Source organism: Passer domesticus, chromosome 6 (assembly GCF_036417665.1).
Source record: "Passer domesticus isolate bPasDom1 chromosome 6, bPasDom1.hap1, whole genome shotgun sequence".
Lineage (NCBI taxonomy): Eukaryota > Metazoa > Chordata > Aves > Passeriformes > Passeridae > Passer > Passer domesticus.
Genome location: NC_087479.1, coordinates 23,054,003 through 23,080,365, shown reverse-complemented (window position 1 = coordinate 23,080,365; position 26,363 = coordinate 23,054,003). Strand labels below are relative to the sequence as shown.

Here is a 26,363-nt window from a genome sequence, read left to right as displayed (position 1 = left end):
CTGTCCTCTCAAAACCCAGCTCCCACCTTCTCAGAATTAAAAATTTTGCTATGGGACAGATGGTCCACTGGACAGGCTTGTGCATTATGGTGACATCTCCTGGGCATGGGCAGGAGCAGAGGGCAGATACCAGGCACAGCCTGTGTTGCTGCGTGCCAGAACACGCTCCCAAACCTAAAATACAATGGTTCTACCTGTGGCAGTGTCCTTGCACTTGGCTCCACTTCATGCAGGGACTGATCATGTGGATTTGCTTGGAAAAGTCAGCTGACACTTCTCAAAGTCCGGGAAGCCACCTCCTGGCCATCCCGCAGCACCCCACCCTGTGTCAGGTGCCCTGTGGACCACTACTGGAGCAGAGCTGAAGGCGTCTCGTCCTTCTGGAGCAGGGTTTGGTGCCGGCGGTGCTGCAGCCGGTAGTTGTGGGGCTGTTGCCAGCACCATGTCCTTGGTCAGCCAGCCGTGGAGCTGCATCCCTCGTTCTGCTGGGCGCACACACGCGCCCATGGATCCCTCCCGCGGGTACCTGTAGCTGGTTGTACAGCCGCAGTTCCTGGCCGCAGGAGCCCTGAGGACGGCCGTCCTGCTGGTGCACAGCTCTGGTCCCGCTCGCTGGCTGCTCCACCTGAGGCTCTCCCGTGCCCACCCGAACCCGCACCCGAGGTGTCCGCACACAGGCGGCAGGAGCCGACCGACGGCGGGCGGGATGCGGCAGCGCGCGGGCACCGGGCAGGAGCGGCCGGTCCCTGTGCCTGAGCCCCGTGCCGGCCGCTCTCGGGGCCCCGCTCCTCGCACCGCGCCGGCCCCGCCGCTCCCCGGCGCGGGCAGAGCCGCCGGCAGGAGGCGCCGCGGGAGCGCCGGGGCCGGGCCGGGCCGGGCTGTGCCGGGCCGGGCCGAGCTGGGCTGGGCCGGGCCGGGCCGGGCCGGCTCCGCTCCCGCCCGGTCACGGCCCGGTGCGGGGCCCGGAGCGCCGGCTGTGCCCCGCGGCCTGGGAGAGCGCCCCGAGCACCGAGCGCCTCCGGGCCGGCGGGCAGCTCCCAGAGCGGGTCCGGAGCGGGCCCGCAGCCACGGGCAGGGGGCTGGAGCACCTCTGCTGTGAGAAAAGGCAGTGAGAGCTGGGGCTGTTCAGCCGGGAGGAACCTCTGGGGGACCTCAGAGCACCTTTCCCCTACCTAGAGGTCTCTGGGTGAGCTGGAGAGGGACATTTTACCGGGGCTTGTAGTGATAGGACAAGGAGCAACAGTTTTAAACTGAAAGAGGATTTGGATTGTGTATAAGAACATTTTAAAATGAGGGGAGTGAGGCACTGGAACAGGTTGTCCAGGGAAGTGATGAACGCCCTGTCCCTGGAAGTCTTCATGGCCAGGTTGGATAGGGCTTTGAGCAATCTGGTCTAGTGGAAGGAGTCCCTTCATGTGGCAGGGGCTTGAAGCCAGATGACCTTTAAAGATCTCATTCAATTCAAACCTTTCTGTCATTGTTCCATCAGATGGTTCTTGTTAAACATGTGAGCCCACCTGGCAGCAGTGGTGCTTCCTGGCCATTTCACCTGCAGGCCTCTCTGCTTCTGAGGTACCTGAGGCAGCTTAACAACCAGGACCACCAGCAGGAATTTCCAGGGTGCCAACAAGCCTCCTCCAGGACACGCCCATCTTCTGTTTTATGAAATCCACATTCAGATCCACATTTGTAACTCTTGTGCTCCTTCTCACACTCACTAGTAGTTCAGGCCAGAGTGATGTGATACCGTATTTTTCCTGACTCCCAGGTAGGTGAGCCACATTACTTTTCCGTGCTTGTAACAGCTCTCTGGTGCCCTCCACATATTACCCCAGTTCCCTCTGCAAAGCCACCCTTTCCTCTTCACTCCTAAGGAAAGGTAGGTCCCACTTTGCCCATAATCACCAGGCCTGAGCCAGCGGGGGATAAACTAGCTGGGAGTCCAGATACAGTAGTTTGGTGTGAGTGCTCTACACTGCATGCCTGACTCTCTCCTTTTTGCTGGATCCTCGAAAAGTGTCAGGGCCCATGGGCAGTGAGAACTCTGTTTCCCCAGAAGTGTCTTGCCAGCTCTTCTCCCCTCTCTCCTGCAATCAGCTCCTCCCAAAGAGGTTGAGCAGGCCATCATGCTCCCAAAGCTTCATTGTGGCCCTCTTCCTTTCCTCCTCATCCTCTCCCAGCCCACTGCCCCCATCCCCTTGTAGGCAAGGTATCTGTGCAGTCCTGGGAACAGGGCATCAGCCCTTCTCTCCCTTGGCTTGCAGCAGAGGCTGCTTGGAGGTCATTACTTTGCAGTTTTCATAGTATTGTTCTCACTTTGTCTATGAAAAATTGCCTCCTCTGCCCTTCTTGTCAGCAGCTGAGGGTAACTCCCTAACTCTGTGGTAAGTGGTATTAACTAACCTTTGCCAGTGACCTGTGTCTTGTTTCATTTTGAGCCAAGGGCAACAGGTATTAATTTGTCTCTGTCCTTATTGGTTCTTCTACTCAACTTGCTGGAAAACAAGCCCCAGAAATCCCCAGCCTTGATATTTACCAAGAGTCACGGAAACTGCTTTGATTACCATGGGTGCCATACTCTGCTGAGCGCTCCTGGCACCAGCACGGCCCATGGCAGCCACAGGACTGGAGCCAGGGAAACCTGTGCTGCCAGGATGCTCACAGGGAAATGAGAGAAACCAGCTGCTGCTTCCCTGAGCCTGGAAGTATCACCTGGCTCCCCATGGCTTTGCACACTTTTTGCTTATTTGTGATAACTGGTTGCTGGCAGTTGAAGGGGGGGGGGGCAAGAGGGTGGGAGGTAGGCACAAGTGAAGGGAATTGGGTCTATTTACATCCCATGCTCACATGGAGGCATCATGCTCCTGCTGGGCTCAGGAAACTGCTCTGTGGGCAGAGCTGGGTGGGTCACTTGTCCCTGGCTATGGGCCTGAGTCTCCCCACACCATGCAGCTGGTGGGGTGGCCAGGGTCATCTCCCAGGTGGGTGCTGGAGGCAGGCAGGGCAGCTGCTGTCAGAGGTGTAGCCAGCCCCACGGGCAGGGAGCTTGCTGTCAGCAGCTCTGTCACCAACACTTTCCATATGAGGAAAAGATCCTTCCCTGCAGCCAGGCGATCTTGCTGGTCTGGGCCACCAGGAAGGGCTGGCACCCCTGACATAACTGGCTGGAGTTTGCCTTTTCTCTGAATCCCCAGGAGCAGAACCCTTGGGAGCACCTGTCAGCTCAGGCTGACTCCTCTACTGCAACCGAGTTGTAATTCCAGGCACAGCCAGTGCCTGTGATGCTTCCCCAAGCCTCAGCACCTGTGACAGCCTCAGTGACTGCCTGCATGCAGCTGGGTCTCCTGCCCAGCACAGATATTTCAGCTCCCCACCACACACTTGGGCAGAAGGTGGTGAAGGAGCTGGTGATGAGACTAGCAGGGAGATACAGAGCAGCTCACAAAGGCCAGAACCAGGCTTTGCAGCCCATGCGTCACCTGGGGCTGAGTTTAGGCTGAAGATGCACTGTGTGGTTGTGGGATGAGAGCTTAATGGTGTTGAGCCTTTGGTTTTGTCTGTCAGGGTCAGCAAGAAGTTATTCCCAATTAGCTAAAGTGATGGGCTAATTTGGTGGTGAAAGCCCTGCTCCAGATACCTTGCTGTGGAGTTAAAGTGGGTTTTCTTTGGCTTGGTTTGTAAGTGGAATAACCAACTCAAGTAGACTTCTGCCCAGGGACCTATTTTTGGTAGAACAGGCAGTAGTATGACTGCCTGGGCTGAAAATTTCTTTGTGAGCAAAGCCTACCCAGGGGCAGGGAGTGAGCCCAGTTGTACTAGGATGGCTTTAATGCCGACTTATTGAACTTCAGTCCCTTCCAAGAAGGAAGGAAGGCAGGACTTTCCTCTCTCCAGTCCTGTGTCCTGCTGTGCTTGTGCAGAGTTTAAGTAGGGTGCCATAGGGATTGGAAAAAGGTTAGGCCCTGAGGAGAAGGAAAAGCTTTTGCTGCTTAAGGCAGGAGGTGGGTGACGGTGGGTAAGACTGACAGCTCTGCATCCCTGTGTAGTTCAAGGGACCTGCTAGACAAAAAGGCCCTGCGTTATCAAGGTGATGGACTTTTCCAGCCCTGGCTCCCAGCATTGCAACCTAGTGTTCCTAGGAAATACCAGCATGAAGCTGCTCCCAGAAGGCCACATGGGTTTCAGCAAAAGCAGAGTTTGGTCTGCTTGACAAGAGGGTTTCACAGCAGCCTGTCACGTCTCAGATGAAGCTTCAGGAACAGGATCGTTTGCCAGTAACCACCACCTTGTGCTGATGTTATCTAGTTTCTGCAGAATGAACTTGCTGAGTTGTCATCTGTGACACCGTCAGGGGAAGTCCTGACTCCTGACACTGCAGTTCCTGCCTCTGCTTTGCCATAGCCCCAATTCCAGCAGCATCATCTGGGCTGGTTGGATTTGCTGGATACCTGCTTGTGCTGAAATGTCATGGGGTTGTCAGAAAGAACTGGGCAGCGAGGCTGTGCTGCAGGCCTGAGGGCTCCCAGATCCAATGGAGACACTAGCAGGCTAACATGTAGTTTCTGGCTGAGGATAAAGTGGCCACTGACAGCTCATCTCAAGGTGGTGCTGAACTCTCTGTGATCAGACAGGCAGCAGGAGGGGGTTTGCACTACAGCTAACGTGGGGGTATTGGCAGGTGCCTCTCAGTAAGTGGGCTACTGACTTCTGTGACAGAGGCAAACTCCGTGGGTGCCAAGCAGAGTCACTGCTGCATTTTGCAGGTGTTTGCCAAGTGAGGCATCCCTTTTCTTCTGTGCAGACCTTCCCTGGAGGCAGTGACCTGATTCACTGTCTCACTCCAGACAGCAGGTAATGGATGTGTGGCTAAGGTAGTCAGGTGCTGGTGCATGCTGGCACTGCTGTATGACCGGGCAGCATGATGGCAAAGCCAGACTCACTGGTCCAAACAAACCCCCTCAGCTGCAGGTGCAAGGTGTTCTCTGTGTCTGCAAAGTGGATGTAGGCACCTGTTCCGCTGTCTGTTGAAAACCTGCAGGTTGCTGGATTACGTGCACAAGTTTTAGGAGCAATGCAAGCAGCCAGTGTACCCTGTGTGACATGGAGCCTCATTCAGGCAGGGCTTTGGAGCAGCACATTTCTCCATCTGACAGCAACCATCTGCTGTGGCTGCAAGGTCCCACACTGCTTGGCAGCTGAGTTTGCATGCTGGGCTAGCAGCAGCTCTGCATTTCTCCCAGCCATGCTCTGGAGTGTGCCTCAGTGCCAGCTGGCACCTGGGTGGTTTAGATATGTCAAAGGGTTCAAGGCTGTGCTCAAATTCAAGACAGAGCTACCTGGTGGGTCCCTCTCACTGTGCAGCAGTGGGGAAAGGAGGAAGGCTGCACGAGGAATGGGATGAAGAAGAGTATATCCATCCTTTATAAGTGTAATGCCATGGTAGATGGGGGGAAGCTTCCCTGGGCTACTGTGTTTGCGTCTGTCTTTCCTGCTATGAAATCAGTAGACATCCAAAGATGGGTGCTGACCTAAATTAGGTCTGCAGGAAAATTTCCCTGTGCAGGGACTAAAAGTCCCACTAGTTTAGAATGGAAACTAGTGAAATGCCGCATGATAGAGATGTGCAGAGCAATTCCTGGCTTAGAGATAAGTCTGTTGCTCTGCTCACCCCCTCACAAGATGTTCAAAGAAATGGAAAGACAACTCATTTCAAACTGGTAAACTGACACACTTCTCACAGAGCCAGCAAACTGGTTTGTGCAGGTGGACAAGATGCCCTGCTGGCCAACAGTTTCAGATGGCTCACAAAGGATCAGGTATTGATATGAAAAACAAGGATACCCAAAACTAAAGTAAAAAACTTTGGCTTAAATAAGATTAAAGATGGTATGATTCTTGGACATCTACACTGAGGTTCAGGTAAAGAATGGTGGCAAGGAGTTTCTATTTTCCTGTCCCTTCTTTGAAACCATTTTTGGCATTATTCATGACACCAGGAGACCAAGTTTTCAAATCAGAGCCTTGCACCATCACTGCTGGCATGGCTTAGGGTGTAGCATGTCTCCCTCATCCTGTCTCTGAAGCACCATGAGGGATGAGGTGCCATGGGAGGCTGCAGGTCACCTGTATCTGGGCACTGGTGTTGGCAGCCACATACAAAGCTGTAGGAAAAGTAGCCATGTCCTGGGAGGCTGATTACAGAGCACCTCTCTCTTGGCAGGGTACCAAAATGCAAGGGTGGAAAGCACAGGATTGGTGATCATCTGAAACTGCTCCCTCTCCCTCCCTCCATCTGCTGCTCTGAGCCCCCAGGGGAAACTTGTGGGACTTTACCAACCTTCTGAAACAGCCAGCACTAAGCAAGTCCTCCCTTGGTGTTTGGGTGTTTGACCGTGGGCCTCCTTCCTTGTGTTTCTCTCAAAAAGGCATTGAAGAGCCCTGGCTGGGGGCTCAGGGGGGTGGACCAGGTTTGGGTCAGGGACTGAGCCCTGCTGCTGCCCCCTCAGCAACCTGCTCTGGGACTCTGGGTTGTCTCCCAGACAGCTGGCAGCAGGCGAGAGCTGTGTGTGCCAGGGTGTGCCAGTGCACTGTCCAGGCCAATGGGGCTTATACCCATTTGTGTATTTTGGTAACTCTGCCAGTGTGGTTCTGCCATTCAGCTCTACTTGCACAGGCACCAGGTGTACCTTCTGCACAGCTCCCCTGTCCCCTCCTGCACAGCCACTCTGCCCCAGGCTGCCTGTCCTGCCCCACACTGCCTCTGACGTGTGGGGCTCCAGCACCTCTTGTACAAACACCACACATGCCAGGGCACAGGCTCACTGCACATGAGCCTGTCAGCGTGCTGCTTGTGCTGCATGCCTCCTCCAATCAGGCTGCATGAGATGAAGGATTTGGGAAACTCTTGTTCCTACCAAATGGAGTGGAGAGAAAGGAAAACCAGTGCACACACCCCGTAATCCAAAAGTGAAGCAGATCCCATTGGGGTGAAAGTACAGTACTAGCATGAGTGTTGTTCACAGCCATCTCCTGCTGAGGTGGGTGTCTCAGAGTCTATCTGCAAGAACATGCCCTAAATAAGCTGTACTCAATCCTTGGGAGTCTTGAACATCTTTTGTGGTGATGGGTGGTGTTGAAGGACATTTTCCTCTGAATGGAGTCATGACGCAGCAATGTAATGCACTCAAGAGTCATATATTAATTTAAGAAACAGCATCCATGGATCATGGCTTCAACCAAAGCCCTGTGAACATCAAATCCTCCATCAGGCATTGTTCATCCCCTGGGAGTACAATGTCTGCTGCTTGGTTGATGCAGTTGGATTCACTGCAGCAGTAGCAGAGTGCCAAGGTTGAGTCCTGTGGCTGAACAGCCACATGTGCCTCTCCCGCTCTTGTATCGCCTGGAAATGCACACACTGGGAAGCACAAAGGAAGCTGGGGCCACGGCCCCTTGCCATCACCAGTAAGTCTACCCCTGGGTGGATCAGCCCTTCTGGTTAAACGGGTCACTGCCCTTCCTCTTTGGGCCTTCCCCACCATCACCGAACGAGACTGCCACCGAGATGAGTCAAACCGTCAGACACATCTGCGCCCTCCGCACAGCACGTCCATGCGCTTGGATAGTTCAGCTGGTGGGCTCAGCCCGGGCAGCGGAAGCAAAGAAACCCTGGCTGACTGGGGGGCGTCTGGTAGCTGAACCTTTTCAGTGTCCCGAGCGCAGCTGGGTGACCTGGTTCATTTCTGACTGATCCCAGAAGGTAGACAAGGCCTGTGAAGACAGCAGTGAGAGGAAGTTTGGCCTTGAATGGATGTACTCTGCCAGGGTTTGAGATCTGCTAACCTGGAGACTCTTGTAAGTGTACATCTGAGTACTTGCTTATGAGCTACTAAGTCCTTGCCAGGAACAGATTGGAGGTTGCTCAACTAAATACACAACCAGTTGATCTGTACAGGACAGGAGAAGGAGAATGTGGTTCATCCCTTCAAAACAGCCTGGGGTAAAATCTAATAATCGATGCCTTGAGACTGAAACCCCCTATGTGCAGGAGGTCTGACCTTGTCAACCTCCTGTCAACCCTTCAGCTCTTCCCGAGCTTGCTCTTCCTCTCCAGTGGGGTCAGATGGACTCACCTACCTGGAGTTTGGTGTCCATATCTGGAAAGCTAGCACATTTAGCATTTTCTTGCTACAGTTTCTTTCTTTTAAAATATGGATCAAAAAAAAAAAAAAAAGCATTACTAATGACAGTCAAAAAAACCCCCCACATAAAAGTGGCAAAGCCAAGTACCAAAGACCTAGAAATTTCCAGAAATGGGTTTGCCTGGGCAGCCTAGCTTCAGCTGTCTTGTACATATGACTACTTCCTGCATTTTGCCCTGGATTCACACCTCTTCAGCACCCAGGCTGGACCTTGGCGGGAGGGAGCAATAAGCTGGACAGCTAGGCTGCCTCCTTTCTTAGCAAGGCTGGGAAACTCCTGTCAAGTTGGTGAAGCAGGAGACTGCAGAGAGAAAGGTGGTTCTCCTGGGTAGACAGCTGATGCCTCCCTGGAGAGCTTGGTCTGTGTCTACCCTGCCTTGAAGTTACTCTGTGAGTTGGTGAGCCACATGAGCAAGAGCTTTCACAGGAGCAGCCGCGTCTTCCTCATTTCCCAAGCTGCTTTACAGAAGTGCTAAAGATTTGCAGATGCAGTCACAGACATCAGGATCTGGGGTTTGACTAAACTAAGTGCTGTAAAGTGCCAAAACCATGACAAAATTTAGATCCTAGTTGGTTTAAAATGTGTATCCAAAATGAATGAGTACTTATGACCTAAATCTTCTTTGTCTCTTATTTTGCACCTGTTAAATAGGTATAACTCCCTCTCTTCATCCTCAGCTCTGGACCTGAAAAGGTGCCTGAGAAAACAGCTTCATTAGTAACCCTGAAGCACTTAGTGCTGAAGTGCCGAGCATTAGAAAGAGTCTGTGAAGAAATGGAAAAGCAGGATGTTGGAGCACGCTGACTGCAGGACAACACGGTAACATGTGAAGGTAACACGGCCATCCCAGGGAGTAAACCCTAGTGGATCATGCAGCTACAGAGCACAGCATGTTGCACAGCATGAGGGCATAAATGCAGTGTGCTTTAGGGATTTAATGATGGGATTTCCATAATTTTGAGTGCTTGACTTACAGCTCTTGTCATTTATCAGACATTCCGGGTATAAAGGACCTGTTTCCTGTACTTTGGCTGGTTGCACCCAGTAAGGACTGAAAGTGTTGGTGTTTGCTCTGTGCCAAGTGGGATGAATCTGGTGGGACTATGCTTCAGCTCTCCTGGCACAACCTCACTCTCACACTCAGCTCAGTCAAGATTAAATAGCCCTGGTGACAGAGACTGGGAAGCTGCACACGTTGCAGACATGACAACAGGTGCTGGCAGAGCGGGACATGGCAGAAATATCTGGTAGAGAGCAGGGACTTTGTTCAACACAGCCATTCTCAGCACTGATTTCTGCAAGAGTCTTCAAACTCATGCAAGGAATTATAAAGAAGTCATTGCAATTGTCCAAATATTGTAAGAAATTATTTGCATAAAATGCTACATGTGAAGCAGAAACAACCTCGGTGGTTTACAGGAGGCTGAAGTTGGTAACTGCTCTAGGCTGGATTTTTAAATAGCACTATGCACTGAATGGCCGTGCAAACGAGATGAGTGAGGCGGATGGGCTGAGATGCTGTTTTGAATGTTGCTGTCATAAGCCTGCTGCAGGCAAGAGCTCTGGAGCAGCAGGTTTACAAGCAAACCCCAGCACTCACCTGTGCTGAGGAAGCTGGTTGCACAGGGGGGACATAGGGAAAGAGGCTTTGAAGCAAAGCTGGTTGAAAAATACCCCATGTGCTCTCTTGGTTCTGACGAACCCATCCTACTAGCACACCTTTTTTCCCTCCCCTTTTTTCTTTTTTTTTTTCTTCTTTTTCCTTATTTAAACCCTGCGAATATAACTCATAACATAATCCATCCCACAGAGGCAGGATTCAACTTGGATTTCTCTTGAGAGAGGTTTCTTCCCAGATGCTTCATATAAAGGGGCTTGAATAACTTTCCTGAATTGTCCATTCCAAGGTCTTCCTAACCTCATCTTGCTTTGAATATCAGACCTCCACCTTTCCTGCTGCATTTGGAGCCTGTTGCTTCTTACCCTGCTTTGGCAGCACAGAAACCAGCTGACTACCCTTTCCATTACAACGTATGAAAGACTGTTCCTTCCTCACCACCCACTTCCCACCCCCAAGACTTCTCTCTTCTAGGCTAAATGGGTACAACTTCTTCACTCCTTTCTCTAAGGGCAATATTTTTGTGTGTTTATCCTTTGTGTTTTCTTCCAGACTACTCCACTTGGTGTGGGACTCTGAAAGGGTCCTGCACAGGCAGCACAAGGCAATAATCTCCTCTGCCCTGCCCAGAACTCCAAGTCAATACCTGACCCCTTTACTGCTGGCAAAGCTTCAGTTTTCAGTGCTCTGAACCCCTGGATTTTTGCCTCCTATTCTGCTGCCCCATGGGTTATTCCCCAGACTTCTACCTATAGCTCGCTTCACTTTACATTTGCATTTGTTCTTGCTGAACTGCCTTTGCTGCTTTCAAACCATTTCTCCGCAGTCGAGATCACACTGAGCCCAGGCTCCTGAGTCCCTGCAGCCACTCTTCCTGGGAGAACGAGACTCCCTTCAGCACTGCCTGCTGTAATTTACAAGGGACAAGTACAAGGTTGGTCGTGTCCTTCCCCTAAAAACCTCTGGAACCATCCTTTCTCCCATCAAGCTGCTGGTATGGCAGTTGCCTAACATTGGTGAGTTTTTCCAGTGCCACTGACAGTGATTTCACAGCTACTGTGATTAAGATCAAAGAAAATTAATGATCCCAGAGAGAAAGTCAGGGAATGTTATTCACAGTGTAAATTTAGTCACCTAAGTCACACACAGACATTAGGAGACTGACTCCTGAAGCTCCCCCTCATAGAGGCAGACAGCCTGGGCAGGGGCAGTAGGAAATCAGCTTCCCATGTTGTGCCTGCAGCAGGTGCCCAGGTCAATTCCACAAAGCTGTGAGCAGATGCTGGTGGAGCCATACTGGTGGTTTCTGCTGCTCTGGGCTGGGGGATCACATCTCTGACCAGAGAAATGGCAGGGGGCTCTCTCTGCATGTGAGGAGACAACATGGGTCCAGCCCAACCCAGAGAAGCATTGTGAAGGTTCTGCTCCTCTTCCCACCAGGAGACACTTGTCTCACTTACTTATTGCTCATAAGTGGCAAGAGTTCATTAACATCATGGCCAGTTCAAGAGAAAAGAGTGTGTTTGGACAAGGCAAAGAAAGGGATGCTCTCTTATTCCTGCTCAGAAAGACCAAGTGTACAGACCCTCTCCCATGCTGTTGCTCTCTCCTGAGGTATCTTCATCAGCTGTTAAAAAAAGCCCAGATCAGGGCAAAACAAGGTGCACTCAAAGCCTTCCTCCTGTGGATCAAAGAACAGCCTTTGCCATAGCCACATTGTGGACAGTTTTGCACTGGCTGTCCAGCTCCTGCCAGGACACTCAGCTTCCCTCACTACCTTCTGCCAACAGCCCCACCACCTTCCCAGCTGCCTCCCAGACGCTGGCCCTGCTAAGTTCAAAAGGAAGGAGTTCAGCTAATTTGTTGAGTAACGGAACAAGGATGTTTTTCTCTGAGGAAGGAGCTCCCTCCATCCAGCAGCCTGCAGAGCAGGACAGGCCAGGCAGTCGCTGAGACCTGCTCACCAGCAGAAGAGTGTGGTTTCCTCGGGAGAGTGGGAATCCAGCAGTGTGCTTCCTGGAAAGGAAGTGCTGCACAGGGTTGCAGAGTTCAGAGGAAGTGTAGTGATGCAGCTAGCTAATGGATCCTTCAAGGGTTGTGCTGCTAGCTACTGCCTTGGGAGGCCTGAACTCAGCACCTCTCACCTCACTGATCCCTTTGGCTACTCCATTTCTGGAGCCAGCTGCACCAGAAGAGCCCTGTGTGCCACAGGGAGGCTGTGCTTCCAGGAAATTGGGTCCCTCAGTGTGGGTAATGCCAAGCAAACCCTTGCAGCCATGTTAAAAAGTGTGGTGGATCCTAGCATTTCCATACAGCAGACCAGGAGGAAAAATACACTCAGTGCTGTGAAATGTTCAGATAAAGGGGATAAGAGTAGAACACGAGTGCCACAGGATGTTCCTAAAAAGGGAAATGGATCAAACGGAGTAGTTTCACTATTGGAGCTAAATCAGGAGATTTCCCTGGGCCACCCAGCCTGCAGCAGATCTTGGTTTTGGCCATGTTTTCTCCTTTGTTGGCTCCATGACTGGCAAGGATGGGAAGAAATGCTAGCAGTGCCCATGCAAGTCTGCACTGTCATCCAAGCACATGCTTCTCTGGAAGTGTGTATTCTGTGCTGCAATAGAGAAATTATTTCCAATACTCTTTCCCAAATGATGACTGCATCTCAAGTGCCCTTACCTATGTCCTGCTGCTGAGACTTGCTAGCTGTTCCTGCCTGGAGCAGGAGAAACTGAACTAAAAGACTCACAGACAACAAAAAACCAGTAAGCTGGGAACTGAGAGGTGCTGTTTTCCACAGTAGTGGATGGGTTCATGCCTGTTTCTAGATCTGCTCCTTATTGCACATGCAAGAACTTAGCAGCTCCGAAGTTGTGTGCTTGTGTCTGTGGATGGAGAGCTTGCTGGCATGTGGCCCTGGCTCACCCTGCTGGATCTGGTGACACGAGCAGTGCAGAAAGCAAATGGTCCCTGCTTTGGCACTTCCTACTCCTGCACTGTCACCTCCAGAGCCACTAGCATGGGGTACTCTGAGGGTACCCCTGAGCACTGCTGTCCTAGGGGCTGACTGCACATCTTTAGACTTCTGAGGCTCGTACTGAGGGTAGAAGTAGTCCTAGAGAGCACAGACTGTTTGACAAAGAAGGGGATCCAAAGCAGCTTCTCCTTGCTCCTGTCTGCATGGGCTGATCCATAGATTCATATATTTACAGCACTTTGTCTGCCAGGGCTGTTATTCTCTTATGGCCAGTGATGACATACGAATGAATGTTTTAACGTGCTAAATAGCTTTGCTTTATAGAAAATACTAGTCCTACCCAACCCAGTCCAAATGTTCTATGATCCTGAGCCTTTCTTCTTAAATGGGACTGGTGCTACATCGTGCCCACGTGAACCACCTGCAGGAGCAGTGTTTATGTCCCGTCCCCTCCCCGGGACCCGCGTCAGTGGTGTCGGGGGCGGCAGGAGGGGGTGGGTGGGTTGTGGGGAGATCTGTGGCTGCTTGGGAATTTCCTCAGCTGTGCTGGGGTGACTGAGGTTGCCTGGGGCTGGACTGACATCGTGCCTGCACAGGGTTGGCATAGGACACAGTACCCCTGGAATTTCTGGGGCTCCCAGTGTCACCTCCTCCGCACAGCCCTCCTTTGAGGGTCCAAGTTTCACAGCCAGAGCTGGGGCTTTTCTTCCTTTCCATCTCTGCTGTTTGTCTCAGAGAAAACCCATCACGTTGTTTTTCAACTGCCTAAAGGTGTTTTTCGGGGGTTTTTCAGGCTATTTTGAAGCTCGTTTTTCCCAGATGTGCTTTTTTTTTCTTCTTCTTTTTTTTTTTTTTTTCAATTGGTTTAAAAAAATTTTTCTTCTGTAACTTTACTTCTTTGCCTTAAAGTTTCCGGCCACGTGACTTTCAGCTTACATCCCTGAGGTTCTGAGAAACCACAGGAGGCTGAGACCTAAAGGGAAGGTGCAGAGGCTCTGAGAGGAGAGGCAGCGAAAGTGTCGGAGTGCTGGGCAGGAGGACAGAGAGCTTCTGGGACAGGTGAGAGTAGGAAGCCAAGGGCCACATCAGAGGTGACAGAGCAGGACAGAGGAGAGGCAGAGAAGCAAGACAGAAAGCAGGAACACCAAGAGCACAAAGGAAGCTGAAGAGACCCTGGGAGCCAGGAACAGCAGCCATGCCCCACAGCTCTGACAGCAGTGATTCCAGCAGCTTCAGCCAGTCTCCCCCTCCCAGCAAGCAGGTAAAGCAGGGGCTCTTCCCCAGCTCTCCCCAGCTATTTCAGAGTGGGCCACAGGTGGGCAGGAAGTAGAGTGGCACCCACTGTCTGTGTTTTCACAGTGCAATATGGCAGAGCTTTCTAAGAATGGCTGTGGGGAGAGACATGCAGGGCTCAGCCAAGGGCCCTGGCAGAAGCTCCAGCCACTGAGTTGGGTATGGGCAGAGAGAGATGACCTGGTTTCCTGGGGCTATACCAGGGGCAGCTGGGGGCCCAGGACCCCCAGGCATGGTGGATCCTGTGATACATGCCAGGCAGGCAGGAAGTTTTGGTGTGACTTGGTGCTCTGGTGAGGAGCCTGAGCAGGCACCTCCTGGCTGTGGACCAGGGCTGCTCAGGGGCAACCTGCCTGCTTCCTGCTTCAGTGGACAGCACTGGGGACCCAGAAAAGCCCTGCTACTTCGGATCTGCTTTCTTTAATGTTCAGCCTCAGCAGTGTTTCATGTCAGTGATGCTTCACAGAGGGATTTTGTTTTGTTGCATGGCGTACCTTAATGGTAAGTCTTTTGCTGGCAGATACAGACACAAGTCTGAGGTATTCTCACTGCCTTTTCTGGCAAAACTTTATTTTATCTGTCATTTGCCATTTTTCTAGGGCTGGCAACAAGAGCAAGTGCCTGAGACTTTGCTCAGAAATCTTGGGGTTCATCAAGGCAGATGATTTTGGCTTCCAAACAAGGATGGGAATGCATCTTGGCTTTCATCCTGGAAAAGACAGGGATAAAGCACAAGGTTTTCCAAAGGATAGGGACTAGACTTGATGCAGGATATGGGAGCTGCTGTATCTGAGACATTTTCAGGGTATTGAAGGCAAGGATAAAACGGTTAGGTTCAAAGAAAAATGTATTGGGTTTGGGGGAGGGGGGAGAGGATGTGGACAGATAAATGGGCTGGGAAGATAACTTTTGTGGCTGAGTTTTGTAGTCTTGTGGAGAAGTGGTGATGTGAATGTTAAGGAGTCCACAAGAGGGGCAGTGCAATATGAAAATAGAAGATGAAAGTCTGTGTGACAGTTTCAACTGTCAGAAGGCAGCAGAAGGACCAGATCTCAGCAGAGAATGGCTGGTGCATGAAGCTCATGATCTGAAGCCTGGAGACCCCTGTTGTCTCCTGCCTGAGGGGCTTGGGACTGTTGCAGTCAGCACTACAGGCATTGCTAACAGGGGACTCCAGAAAAGAGCAAGGATGGAGATAAGAGAGGTGGAGCAGATAAGATCTGTGTTAAAAAAAAAAAGCTCTGAGTCTGTCTAGTTAAACAAAGCAGAGGCCATATTGTGTTGTGAGGGTCTGCAACAAATAAAGCCTGAGACAGAGGGTGATGGAGAAGGGAGGGACTAACAGGGGTGAAAAGAGGAAAACACAGGCTGAATATCTGGAAACATGGTATATCCAAGGAGCTGGAATGTCTGCAGTGCCATTGCCCTGCAGTGAGACAGGAAAGGAAACGGTTTTTCTGTAGAAGAATTCAAATTGTCTTTTTTCCAGAGGGAGCTCCTTACTCTGGTCCATCAAACTATATCCCAGGCCAGTGTTGGTGAAGAAAGAGTGGTCATTTCCCAGCTGTGCTGGGATCCCCAAGGATGTCAGATGTGCCCCTCCTAGAAAGAGGGGTACTAAAAGCATCACACATCCCCTGGGCTACAGCTTTATACTGGTGTGGAGCGTGTGTCCTGTGCTTCAACGATGTTATCTGCTATGTCCCTTTCCCAACTCCTGCCCTGCAGGAGGAGGGCGAGGGAGAGAATTACCCAGTCATTTCCATGCCTTGTTTCCCTAGGACTCTTCTGATGACATGAGGAAAGTCCAAAGGAGGGAGAAGAATCGCATTGCTGCCCAGAAGAGCCGCCTGAGGCAGACCCAGAAAGCAGACACACTGCACTTGGTGAGCACTTCCACCCTTTCTCATCCCTGGTGCTGAGGACTCATATGAGCCAACTGTGCTTTTCCCCGGGACTTGGAGCAGACATGCTCAGTGGAGGCAGGACAGGAGAAGTGAGGCTAGGGCAGGATGCAGGAGTCAGCACTTGCAGTGAGAGCACACAGCCCAGGATGGCTGCCACTGAAGCGTTTAGTTTTGCAGCTAGTTTTGAATCCATCTTTATCTCTCTCAGTCTTTCATTAGTGATTTCCTTTCCCATCCTCTTCTGACTGAGCTCTTTGAAAGCATAGTCTCATGTGGCTTGGCTTTCCCCAAGTTTGAGATTCATGCCACCACTTATGCAAAGGTGCAGCAGCATACAAGGATAGTTTTCTGTGCCACTGTGGGCACAGAAAAGTCCAACAGCTCTTCCCAGTGTGAAGAATTAGATATCTGACTTTCAGGAGGGATGGTCACTTCCTGTATGTTTTTGGGCAGAAATATGTGGTCAGTGTTGGAGTATAAGGCCGGGATGCTCTCCATTTTGCACATTGATAAGTGTGTCCCATGTATTTTGGGCCACTCATGAGAAGGATGAAGAACATGCAGCTTGCAGGGGCAGAAACCATCTTTATCCCTGTGCTGGGCTTGGCTGTTTTTTGAAAAGTGTTAGCTGAGCTCATGTTTGAAAAAACATCCTTTGATTTAGCAGTCTCCATATTTCCGTTACTGGAAATAATTATTGAGAATCCAGTTCTAACCCTTCCTCCTTACATAGTGCCCTTAGTCCATGGTTGGAGCTAGGTTTAAGGGAGAGATTTTACTCTTTTCTCAATAGCTGATGAACCTTCTGGAGCTGACATGGCTCTAGGCTGATTGCATTACATCAGCCAGCAGCAATGGCTCTGAGCAGCTGTATCTGAGAAAGGTGAGAAAATACCCTTTCCATGGGGTCAGTGCTCTCTCTACAGTAATCCTAGAAGTAGGTATGGGCTCTGAGCTTCCTCCAGGAAAATCCTGCCTACCTGTGCACCAAACAGGATTGGGCTGCTTTTCTTAGAGCACTTATGAGATTACTGTTGCTCAGCTTTGATAGCACTTGCCTTCCCATTGGGATGAGGCAGTGGGGCTAAGTCCAGTTTGGATTCTGACAGGCAGATGAAAAAATGCAGGGAGGCAAGTAGATGATGGATGGTAAATTTCTGCTAGTTTTTTTTCAGTTCCAGTGGACAGTGACCCCCTGTTGCTCCTGGGTTCATTCCCTGAGCACTCGTTGGCTTTGGTCGATTCTGCATCAGGGATTTTGTTTCTCTGATGTGGCTCTTCACAGAAAAGCATGGCTCCTTTTGAGCTATGGTGGTATGAAAGGAGCCACCAGCTCCATCTGCCCCAGGGTTTTCTAGCTTGTGTTTTGAGAGGAATGAGTCATAGGAAAGCTGGGACTCCTGGCCTCTGGGTGATTCCCATCAGTTCCTGAGTTCAACAGTCATGATTTCCAATCCATTTGGTCAGGCTTGAGAGATGCTGTTTGCTGTGTGAGCCCCTGCTGTGAGAGCTGCTGTAATTGCTGGGTGCATTTCAACCTGTGCACAGAGTGGGCACCATCTGGAATCAGCATGGCAGTGGAGGAGCGAGCAGAAGGTTTGCTTTGCTAAGGTGGTGGTGCAGCTTTTCAGAGCCTCCAAGTGCTGGGTCTTGCTTTAGCACTCTCAGCTGAGTTTCCAATCCTCTGGTCCTGCCCAGCCTGCTGGCTCCATGGTCAGTTGATGCCTGCAATGCTTCAGCCTGGAGCTGGCTACACTTCAGCAGAAGCAGAGGTATCAAAGGCTTTGATGCTCTCAGTATTTTGAGACAAGGCTGGGCATCATTATTAACCCCTTTGTTGTTATTCTCATTCATACCAGTATTAATTCAGTTCTTCTGAGGCCTTAGTTTCTCTTTTCTTCTGACTCAAGCGTCTCCCCCTTCCTCCCCATCGCGCCGCTGCTTTCCTCGGCTGCTAGCAGGAAGCAGTGAGTCTCTTCTTTCCAGGGCCATGACAGGTTTCCTGTGGCAGGTGGTTTTCTGGTTAAAGACGGCGGTTATTCACCGTGCTCCCCCCCGGGGGCTGGGCTGCCTGGGAAGCGCCCGGAGATGTGTGTGTGCATGAGAGGGAGCGAGAAAGCCTGGGCGGGAGCAAGCCACAGTCAGTTCTCGTAAGCCGGGGCCGGGGAGCGTGGCTGGGGCTGCCGGCATCGCACCCACACCCGGCATGGCCAGCTGGGGGAGGAGGGTTTGCCCAGGCGTGGCTCTGTGATGAATTTACCAGAAATATATCGTTCTGGAAATTCTGTGGGGCAGAGAGGTGAAGGACCACAACCCTCATGTACCTAGCTCATCCCATGCTGAGGAAGCCCCTGTGGTTTTGTCTCCTCAGGAGAGTGAAGACTTGGAGAGACAGAATGCTGCCCTGCGCCGGGAGATCAAGCAGCTGACGGAGGAAATGAAGCACTTCACCTCGATGCTGAGCTCCCATGAACCGCTCTGCTCCATCCTGACATCCCCTCCACCGCCTCCAGAAGTGCTTTATGCCACACACTCTTTTCACCAGCCCCACATTAGCTCCCCACGCTTCCAGCACTGAGCCAGCCAGCAGGACAGCAGCCTGCCAGCTCCACCGATGGCAAGAAGTAACTTTGTGGGGCTTGCTTTCCCATCCAAGGGAAGGAATTGGACAGACGGACATTCCTTCTTAAAGTATGTACTCTGAGTGATGTGCCTAAGACTTGCTCCCTGTGCAGAAATGGCAGAGCCACCATGAGGCATCTTTGGACAGTTTCCAGCTTGGATTCTGGGAGGAAGAGGCAGTCACAAAAGGGCACCATCCCCCTTCTCTGGTCTTTGTTTGGGGAGACTCACAGGAGTGTGCGACACCAGCAGCCTCCATAAGAGCAGCTGACTGTGGCACGCAACAGCCAGACCTCCAGGAAGAGGAAAGGGAGCAGGGGTGGAGGGGAAGGTTGGGGGCCACAGAGTGTCAGGGCAAAACTGGTTTATTTTTGTAAAATAAAGATTGAAAATGCTTAACTCTTTGTTTCCAAAATAGGATTTAAGTCACTCCTAAGGCCTGATGTGATGCAGTGAAGACACAGGCAGCAGGATGGGAGAACTTGTGTCCCAGAAAACAGTCCTGCATGTGCTGGAGTCCAATCCAGGGCCAGGAACCAGAACCCCACTTTTAGAAGGGGAGCCCATGCATGCAGGCTGGGCAGGCTGAGGAGCAATAGTTTGTGGGGTGATGAGGTCCCTGGGGAGGATGGGTCCCTCTTTGCTGCAGGGCTTCACCTGGCTAAGAGTGTGACATGTCATGTAGTATCACAGGTCTCTTCCCTGCTGACCCTCTCGGCTCCCTCCTGCTGGTGGTTATAACTCCACATGCTCCTCTGCCATGTTGTGTCAGCTCACAGGCCTTGCTGGCTGGTGGAGCCTTCAGTTTGTCCAGCCGTGCAGCTGGGAAGGAGCATCATGGCATGGAGTGCACAGGAGAAGCAGGACCTAGCAGGACTCTTGCTCCAAGGTACCCTGCTAAGTCATGTAGCTGCAGCCTGCATTCTTTCCCCTTGCCCATCAGTCACGGCTCCACAAAAGGCTGCTGCACTATCTCATGCATTGAAACAGATGAAACCTGAAAGGTCAGACAGGAGTAGATGAGTACTTCTGAGTCTGATTTACTGGAAATACCAAGCCAGTCCATACAGGCAGTCTCTGCACCTTACCCCACACCAGCCAGCAGCACACTTATCAGCCCCACTCTGTACACAAGGCTGAAGCCCACCTGCCAGTGGTTCTGCTGCTAACAGTGGCTCAGGATTGCTGCCATCTTCAAGGAGCATCAGCTGCAATCTTTTCAGCATAGAGTGGCACAAGCAGTGCTGCTGAGGTAGGCTTTTAAATGAGGGAAATAGACCAAATTTGTAGATATCCTTCTTGCAGGAGCAGAGAAGCAGCCTATTTCCAGATAGGTTTTGCCCATCATCATAGCCCTCCAGAACGATTGGGTAAGGTCCGTAATGTGCCACGCCGTGCTCATTTTCTCTCTCTGGTTTGCACCAGCAAGATGATAACCAAATACTGTCGTGTCTCAGCAAGCTGTCCTCAGGATAGGTGCAGGTAACACTGTGATGTCTCCTGCCATGGTCTGCTCAGAGGTTGGTGAGCCTCCTGTCTCCAGTTTCTGTGCCAGGCACCGTGGTCAGAGATGCCTGGTGTCAGCACATTGGCCTGGGTGCCACCACCTACAAACGCAGTGCTGAGGCAATGGGTGATTGCACTGGCCCTCCCTGTCTGTGTAGCTCTGGGATGAGGGATGAGCACATTTAGGGAAGGACACAGGGAATAATAGTGGTTATTCCAGCCAGGAACTGGGTTTCTGCATATTCATGCAGAATACATCTACAGAAACAATTTCATTGTGTCTTACACCACCCCTCTCTGCTAGATCTCACACCAATAGGCTTCTAACCATTAGTTCAACAAACTGCTGCTGATTCCTTGCACAGGCCATGCTTTGAGACAGTCAGGCTACACAGGCTCTTCCCAAGGTGCTTTTCTCTGGAATTTGTCCCTTTAAGACCGAGAGACACAACTGACTCCTGACTCTAGATGAGCTTGTCTTTACAGGCTCTGCTTTGGCTCCTTGAGCTTCTGGTGGATTTTCTCCCAGATTTTTCACTTTCACTTTTGCCGTTCCTTAGGGTTCTGATGCTCCCATGCTTGTTTACAGCCAGAGAAAAAAGCTACTGCTACCTTGATTGGGGTTTGCTGTGTAGGGCACTGCAGGCTCATGCTCTTCACTGGAGGATGCAAGAGAGTCCCACTTGAAGCTTGCAGAGTTGCATACATGAGAGATCTCCATCCTTTCTGTGACCTTTGCATTTTCTCCTGCCTATAAAATGCTAAGATTTGTTTTAGCTGGAGATGGAGAAGGTCCTACCGTGATGGATATATGACCTATGCCCACACAGATACAGAGCCAATATTTCTGCTGCAAAGCTGCTGAAGTCTAGGTCCTTCAGGCTGGGTGGGGTTCTGTGTAATGCCCGCAGAATTGCTAGACCCAGTCACTGGTAACGTCTCAGACATATTACTGCAACTCAGAACGAAAATAAGCAGCCAGTGGTGAGACTGGGAGACGGGTTTGCCACAACATCCTCTCCAAAACCTAAACAATATTCTTGGCATCATCAGCCAATGTGTCCTCCCTCTGCAGGGCTGACTGTGAGCTGGAAGGCTCCTACCTGTGTTACACTCGGCCATTCTGGCCAAACCAAGCCATTGTTGGTCCTAGGAGACACATCTTCCATGCTGACTTGGCTTTGCCCCGGTCTTGCCTGCAAAAACTTGATCACAAAACATGATCTGCATGGTTCAAGCCGGTTTTGACCTCTGCTTTCTTCTGTAATTGTGAGGTATCTGGGAGGCAGTCTCTCTTAGTTATAAAGAATGGTTCTTTTGGGAGGATGTCCTTATCTCCCAAGCAGCAAGGAACAACATACCCTTTCTGCCCTTTTAAACAGTGTAGGGAAAAATATAATTTCCTAAGGCTATTTGCAGAGCTGCACAAACTGCTTGCTCCAGCTGTGTGAGGAGATCCCTTCACTTCTGTACTGGTGCTGTCTCTTGCTTCTCCTTCCCCGGCTCCCGGCCTCTCCTCAAGGCTCCTCACACATCTGCTGTTCCTTTCTGAGGAGCGACGTGCCTGTCCTCTGGTGTGGCCCTCACTGCTGTCCGCAAATGAACTGCAAATGAGCCTAAAGGAGGAGCAAGGTGCAGGGAGGTGGCCAGGGCAGTCACTGCCGATTGCTTTCGATTGTCTGCTCCTCCCAGCAATGCAATTCCTGTAATTTTCATTTCCTTGGCATCGGGCGTTTCTCAAGTGTTGTGTGCGTTATCTGGCCATGCCCAGCCTTCGGGAGCAGTGAGCTGCTGGCTGCTCCAAGGGAAGGGGACGCTTCTGGGCACACAACTGGATAAACCGGGCGCTGTCCGGGCCTGTGGAAGCCTGTCCCTGCTCTAGCAGGGCCTTTCTGCTGTGCTAGAGCTCCTCACTGAAAACCTCTCTCAAAGCAGAACATAAGCGAGGGCTCACAGGAGGCTGAGAGACTTTTCCAGCCGGGGAAGGCCGGTCAGGAGGCAGACAGCCGAGCGCGGCGAGCAGGGCCTGCCGAAGGCCGCGCGTGTGCTGGCCTCTGCTGGGCGCCGGCGGAGCGCTGCCAGCCCGCGCTGCCTGCCGCCGCCACGGCAAGGGACACTGAGCACCTCCGCTCCCATGTCGCTCTGGCTCCAAAGTATTTATGCACTTGTTTCACAAATCCCACCTCAGAATTCATTTCTGGTAGAGCTGCCAGCCTGCGTCAGCAATAGGATAACTCCTGCGTGCTGAACCAAAGCAGCTGCCGACAGAAGAGACCCCCTCGCTGTTTCCTGCAATGATCATAGTGAACAAAGCAGCACTAGTCATACAAAAATGCTGCCTGGATGCTAATACTTCAGCACACAGAGATCAAAGGAGATCAGGAATCACTGCTAAGAGACAAAGTATTGTTATAAATCACAAGCTGTCAAGAAGAGAAAAACCAAGGCATGGCATGAAAAGAGTTTCTCTGAGTGAATAATCCTGTGCTCACTTTGTGTTCTGCTGTGTTTTTGCCACCTTATTGGTTGTTGATCTGGAGGAGATTGGAGCAGTGAGGCAGAGTTGTATGTATCCATGATTTTTTTTTTTTATGTTACTCAAAACCCCTACCCAACTAAATGTTAGGGAGCATATATTCATTGCTTGCCAGGGCAGGGATACAATCAGTGTGTTAAGGTTAGAATATGAGAATATGATTTTTCAGCAGACATCAGCTCCTGAGAGTTCTCCTGCCTCAGAAACATCCACTCAGTGACAACACACCTTTCCCCCAACTCTCCTACCACTTCTGTGCTTTTTGCTGAGACACAATCAACTTTTCTTCCCTCACAACAGCAGTGGTTTGGTGCTGTGATCCCCAGAACTTTTCCCAGGTTTGTTTTTTTTTGCTTCAGTGTGAGTGGGAGGAAGAAGAGGGACATGCCTGAGTTCAGCAGTGAGGCTACACACATTTCCAGCACTCTGTTGTTATTAATTAATGTCAGCTGCAAGCAACAGAAGATTAAAATCTTTTTCTCATGTCATTGCCGTGAACTGGTATGACCTACTGAGATGGAGGCTGGATGAGTAAAAAGGGCTTATATACTTCAAGCTTTGGTATTTGGGGTTAATCTGTGACCCTGATCTGGATGTGGAAATCTAGACTATGGCTGAGTTTTGAGGCTAACTCGATCTTTTTTCACTTCTTTTATTCTAAGCTGAACAAAGTCATGTACATGCCTGGTGCACAGCAGAGGAGTGAGGCTCATTTGCTCCAATAACAGACCTTATGCACAGCCTTCCTCACAGCTGTCTATATCTCCACAGCTTTTCACAAGCAAAGGTTGAGAGCTGGGCTTAGATACTCAAGCAGCACAGCAGGCTAACCACAGCTACACAGCTTTTAGATTAGAGCCAGTTCTCATCCGGCCTGATCAGAGGATGGGGCAGAGCAAGTTGGTATGCTTGCAGAAGGCCATGCAGAGGTAGCATAAGCACCCTGTGCCTGGAGGGGTGTGCACTAACCAGAAGCCAGCACCTTTGAGGTACCTTGTGCCCTAGTGCCCTTCCATCCTGTGCACTCCTTCTACATATTTTTCTTGCTGCAAGGAGGCAGCTGTGAATATTAGCACTTCAGCCATACCCTCCCATCTACTCTTCACAGTTCAGACTCACATGATTCATCCACACCAACATCACACACATCTAAACTGGACAGGGTTAAATTAAAGCCATTGTTCTGTTAAAGCCAGGCTTTGAACAGGGAGTTTGGATTTGCAAAGAAGTGATAAATTCAAGCTGCTCTTGGGCAAGCCCTTGAAGCCCCGGCTGGGAGGTGTCAAACTGGAAAAAAATCCTGCCCCGGGCAGGGCCACACAAATCACCATAACTCTTTGTGAACCTGTAAAATAGACACAGATGATGCATCCTCGCCAAAGCTCCCAGAGAGTGAGAGCTACACATGAAGTATGCTGAAGGAGAACAAAACATTATTTCTCTTCCCTGAATTGTACTTTTGAAAGGCATAAAGCTTTGGACAGTACAGGCTTGGTGCTTAAACTTAGCCCCTGAACAACTTTGGTTGTTCTGAGGTCTGCAGTCTTCTTTAGATGAGATTTTAGACTGTGCAATTAAGCCATTGTGTTTTGTGTAGAGGAAGGTAATTTTTGCAAAATTTTGAGTGCTGCAGAGGTTGCCTGCTGCACTGTTATGGATGGAATTGTCTATCACTGTTCATGTACCCAGATCTTCACACGGAAATGCAACAGGAAAGATTCTCAAAGGTTTAGGGTATCAAAATAACTGTGTTTCTAAACTACAGTAACAAACTAATCCATTGCCTTTATAAGCTCTTGGGATGCAGAAAGCTCTCGGTGCCAGCAGAGGGCTTGCAGGGTTCCCTGCTCCACCGGGGAACACCACTGGCTTTGTCCAGAGCAGCAGCCCTGGCAGCCCATGCTTCACCATGTGTCTCCAGCTCGGCACTGCATCCAGGTGTGACCCCGAAATGAGTGGCCCTGCCACCTACTCGAGTCTTGTCATTTGGTCTTATGATACAACTACCTAACCTCCAAAGAACTTAACTAAAGCAGTTTAGGTGCTGAACCCAAAAGAAAACCTTCTCCCTCCACTCACAAAGATCTTGTACTCTTTCCTGCTATGTCTGCTGTGAAAAGTTGTGTGTGATATCTGCTGACAGTTCTTCTAGACCTATATGCTATCAGTCAAAATGATAGAGCCACCTAAGAGGTAAGCTAGTTAGGCTTAGTAAGTACAATGATGAAATTTAGAGGCACAAATAACAAAGCTGACAGTTTGAAAGCTAAGAACATCCTGTGATCCTTTGAGGTTAGATACCTCCCATTTAAAGGGAACCTAAAGAACTGCATGGATGTAAGATCTGGCAGATCCTTGAGTTTTGCTTTTCCTTAGCAGTTTTCTTCTTTTGTTCACCTACTCCTTGGATCTCTGAACCAGCGTGGAGAGAAAAAAACACCAAGGAATTATACTTTCCAGAATAATTGTCTACAATACCTTTTGCACACCCTCCAAGCCAATTTTCCTCACCCGTTCATATCACCTTGCTTGTCATTGAGGCCTTCTGCCATCTGGATTATCATTGCTGTCACCATCCCTAGCATTTATATTTATTGGGTGGACTTTGAGAATAGCAAGCTTGTTGCAAGGCTTTACACAACATAAAGGAACTGTGTGTACTACCTGGCCATAAAGTCAGCATATATTCCAAGACTGTCAGTGTTGGATTTCTTGAGATCAGTTGGGAAGATTACAGAGGTTAGGTTCCACCTGATGGCCTGTACTCTAACACTTAATCTGGGTCCTGCTTCTTCCTCTGATTTAGTGCATTCCAATCTTCACAGATTCTTGGCTCTAGGATCCTATAAGCTTTTTAGCACTTCTGTTAATCTCCATGTAAAGGAGATTTCCCTCTAGCTTTAAAATCCACTTCAAGGGGTTGTCCTGAAATATAAATAATTTTTCATGGCTAAGAAATTTTTATATAAATATGCTGTGATGAGGGAAATCCAAAAGCAGCTGCTCTGTTGCTTCAAGAAGGGAAAGAGGCATGTGAGTAGAAACAGATGCAGCAATAGAGGAGGAAATGCAAAGCACAGGGGTTTTATTTTAGTATTTTATAATTAGAAACTGGCAAATTATATAAAGGGGTGATTGAGTAGTTCACAGAGTTAGTAACAAAACAGTCCTGAAATCCAAGGACAGGAGTTCAAGGAAGTGTGGGCCTATAGGTATGAAAAACCCTTGTCTGACTTGGCTTTGAGGAGCCAGTGTTGCTTCTCTGCCTGGCTCACATTCACTTGACAGGCTGCAGTCACCAGAAGCTGGGCACTGCTTTCATGCATCTGATTTCAGCTGTTACTTTCAGCAGAATCTGTGTTTTAGTCATTCTTGACTTACCATTTGACTTTTCTGACAGGACTAAGACATGGGAGCAAATGGCTCCTTGCTTGGCAGGCTCTGACTTCCTACAGATCTTATGTTGATACTGAGTATACCTGAGGATTTTTGAGAGAAATTTAGGAGCTGAAGGTGGGACAAAAACAAAACTCCGGATGACAGACTGTTTTTGACCCTTTTGCAGGAGGCAAAGGACCCAGCATGTGTCTCAGTCATCTCCCATATATCTGAAAATGTGTCTATTGTGTATGTGTTCTTTTTAAGTCATGTATTAAGAAATTTAACTGTTCTCTGTGTCTTCCTGGTGTGTGACAGTAT

The 26,363-nt window shown here is 50.3% G+C and overlaps 1 protein-coding gene across 1 annotated transcript; it reads left to right on the top strand.

Annotated features, from left to right (window-relative positions):
• Window positions 1-19: 19 nt before the first annotated feature.
• On the top strand, window positions 20-19,021 carry BATF (basic leucine zipper ATF-like transcription factor). The gene is made up of 5 exons (XM_064423816.1): window positions 20-7,854; window positions 8,854-9,034; window positions 13,710-14,061; window positions 15,875-15,979; window positions 18,372-19,021. The coding sequence occupies exons 3-5, from the start codon at window positions 13,996-13,998 to the stop codon at window positions 18,576-18,578; spliced, it is 378 nt and encodes a 125-aa protein (XP_064279886.1). The 5' UTR covers window positions 20-7,854; window positions 8,854-9,034; window positions 13,710-13,995; the 3' UTR covers window positions 18,579-19,021.
• Window positions 19,022-26,363: the final 7,342 nt, after the last annotated feature.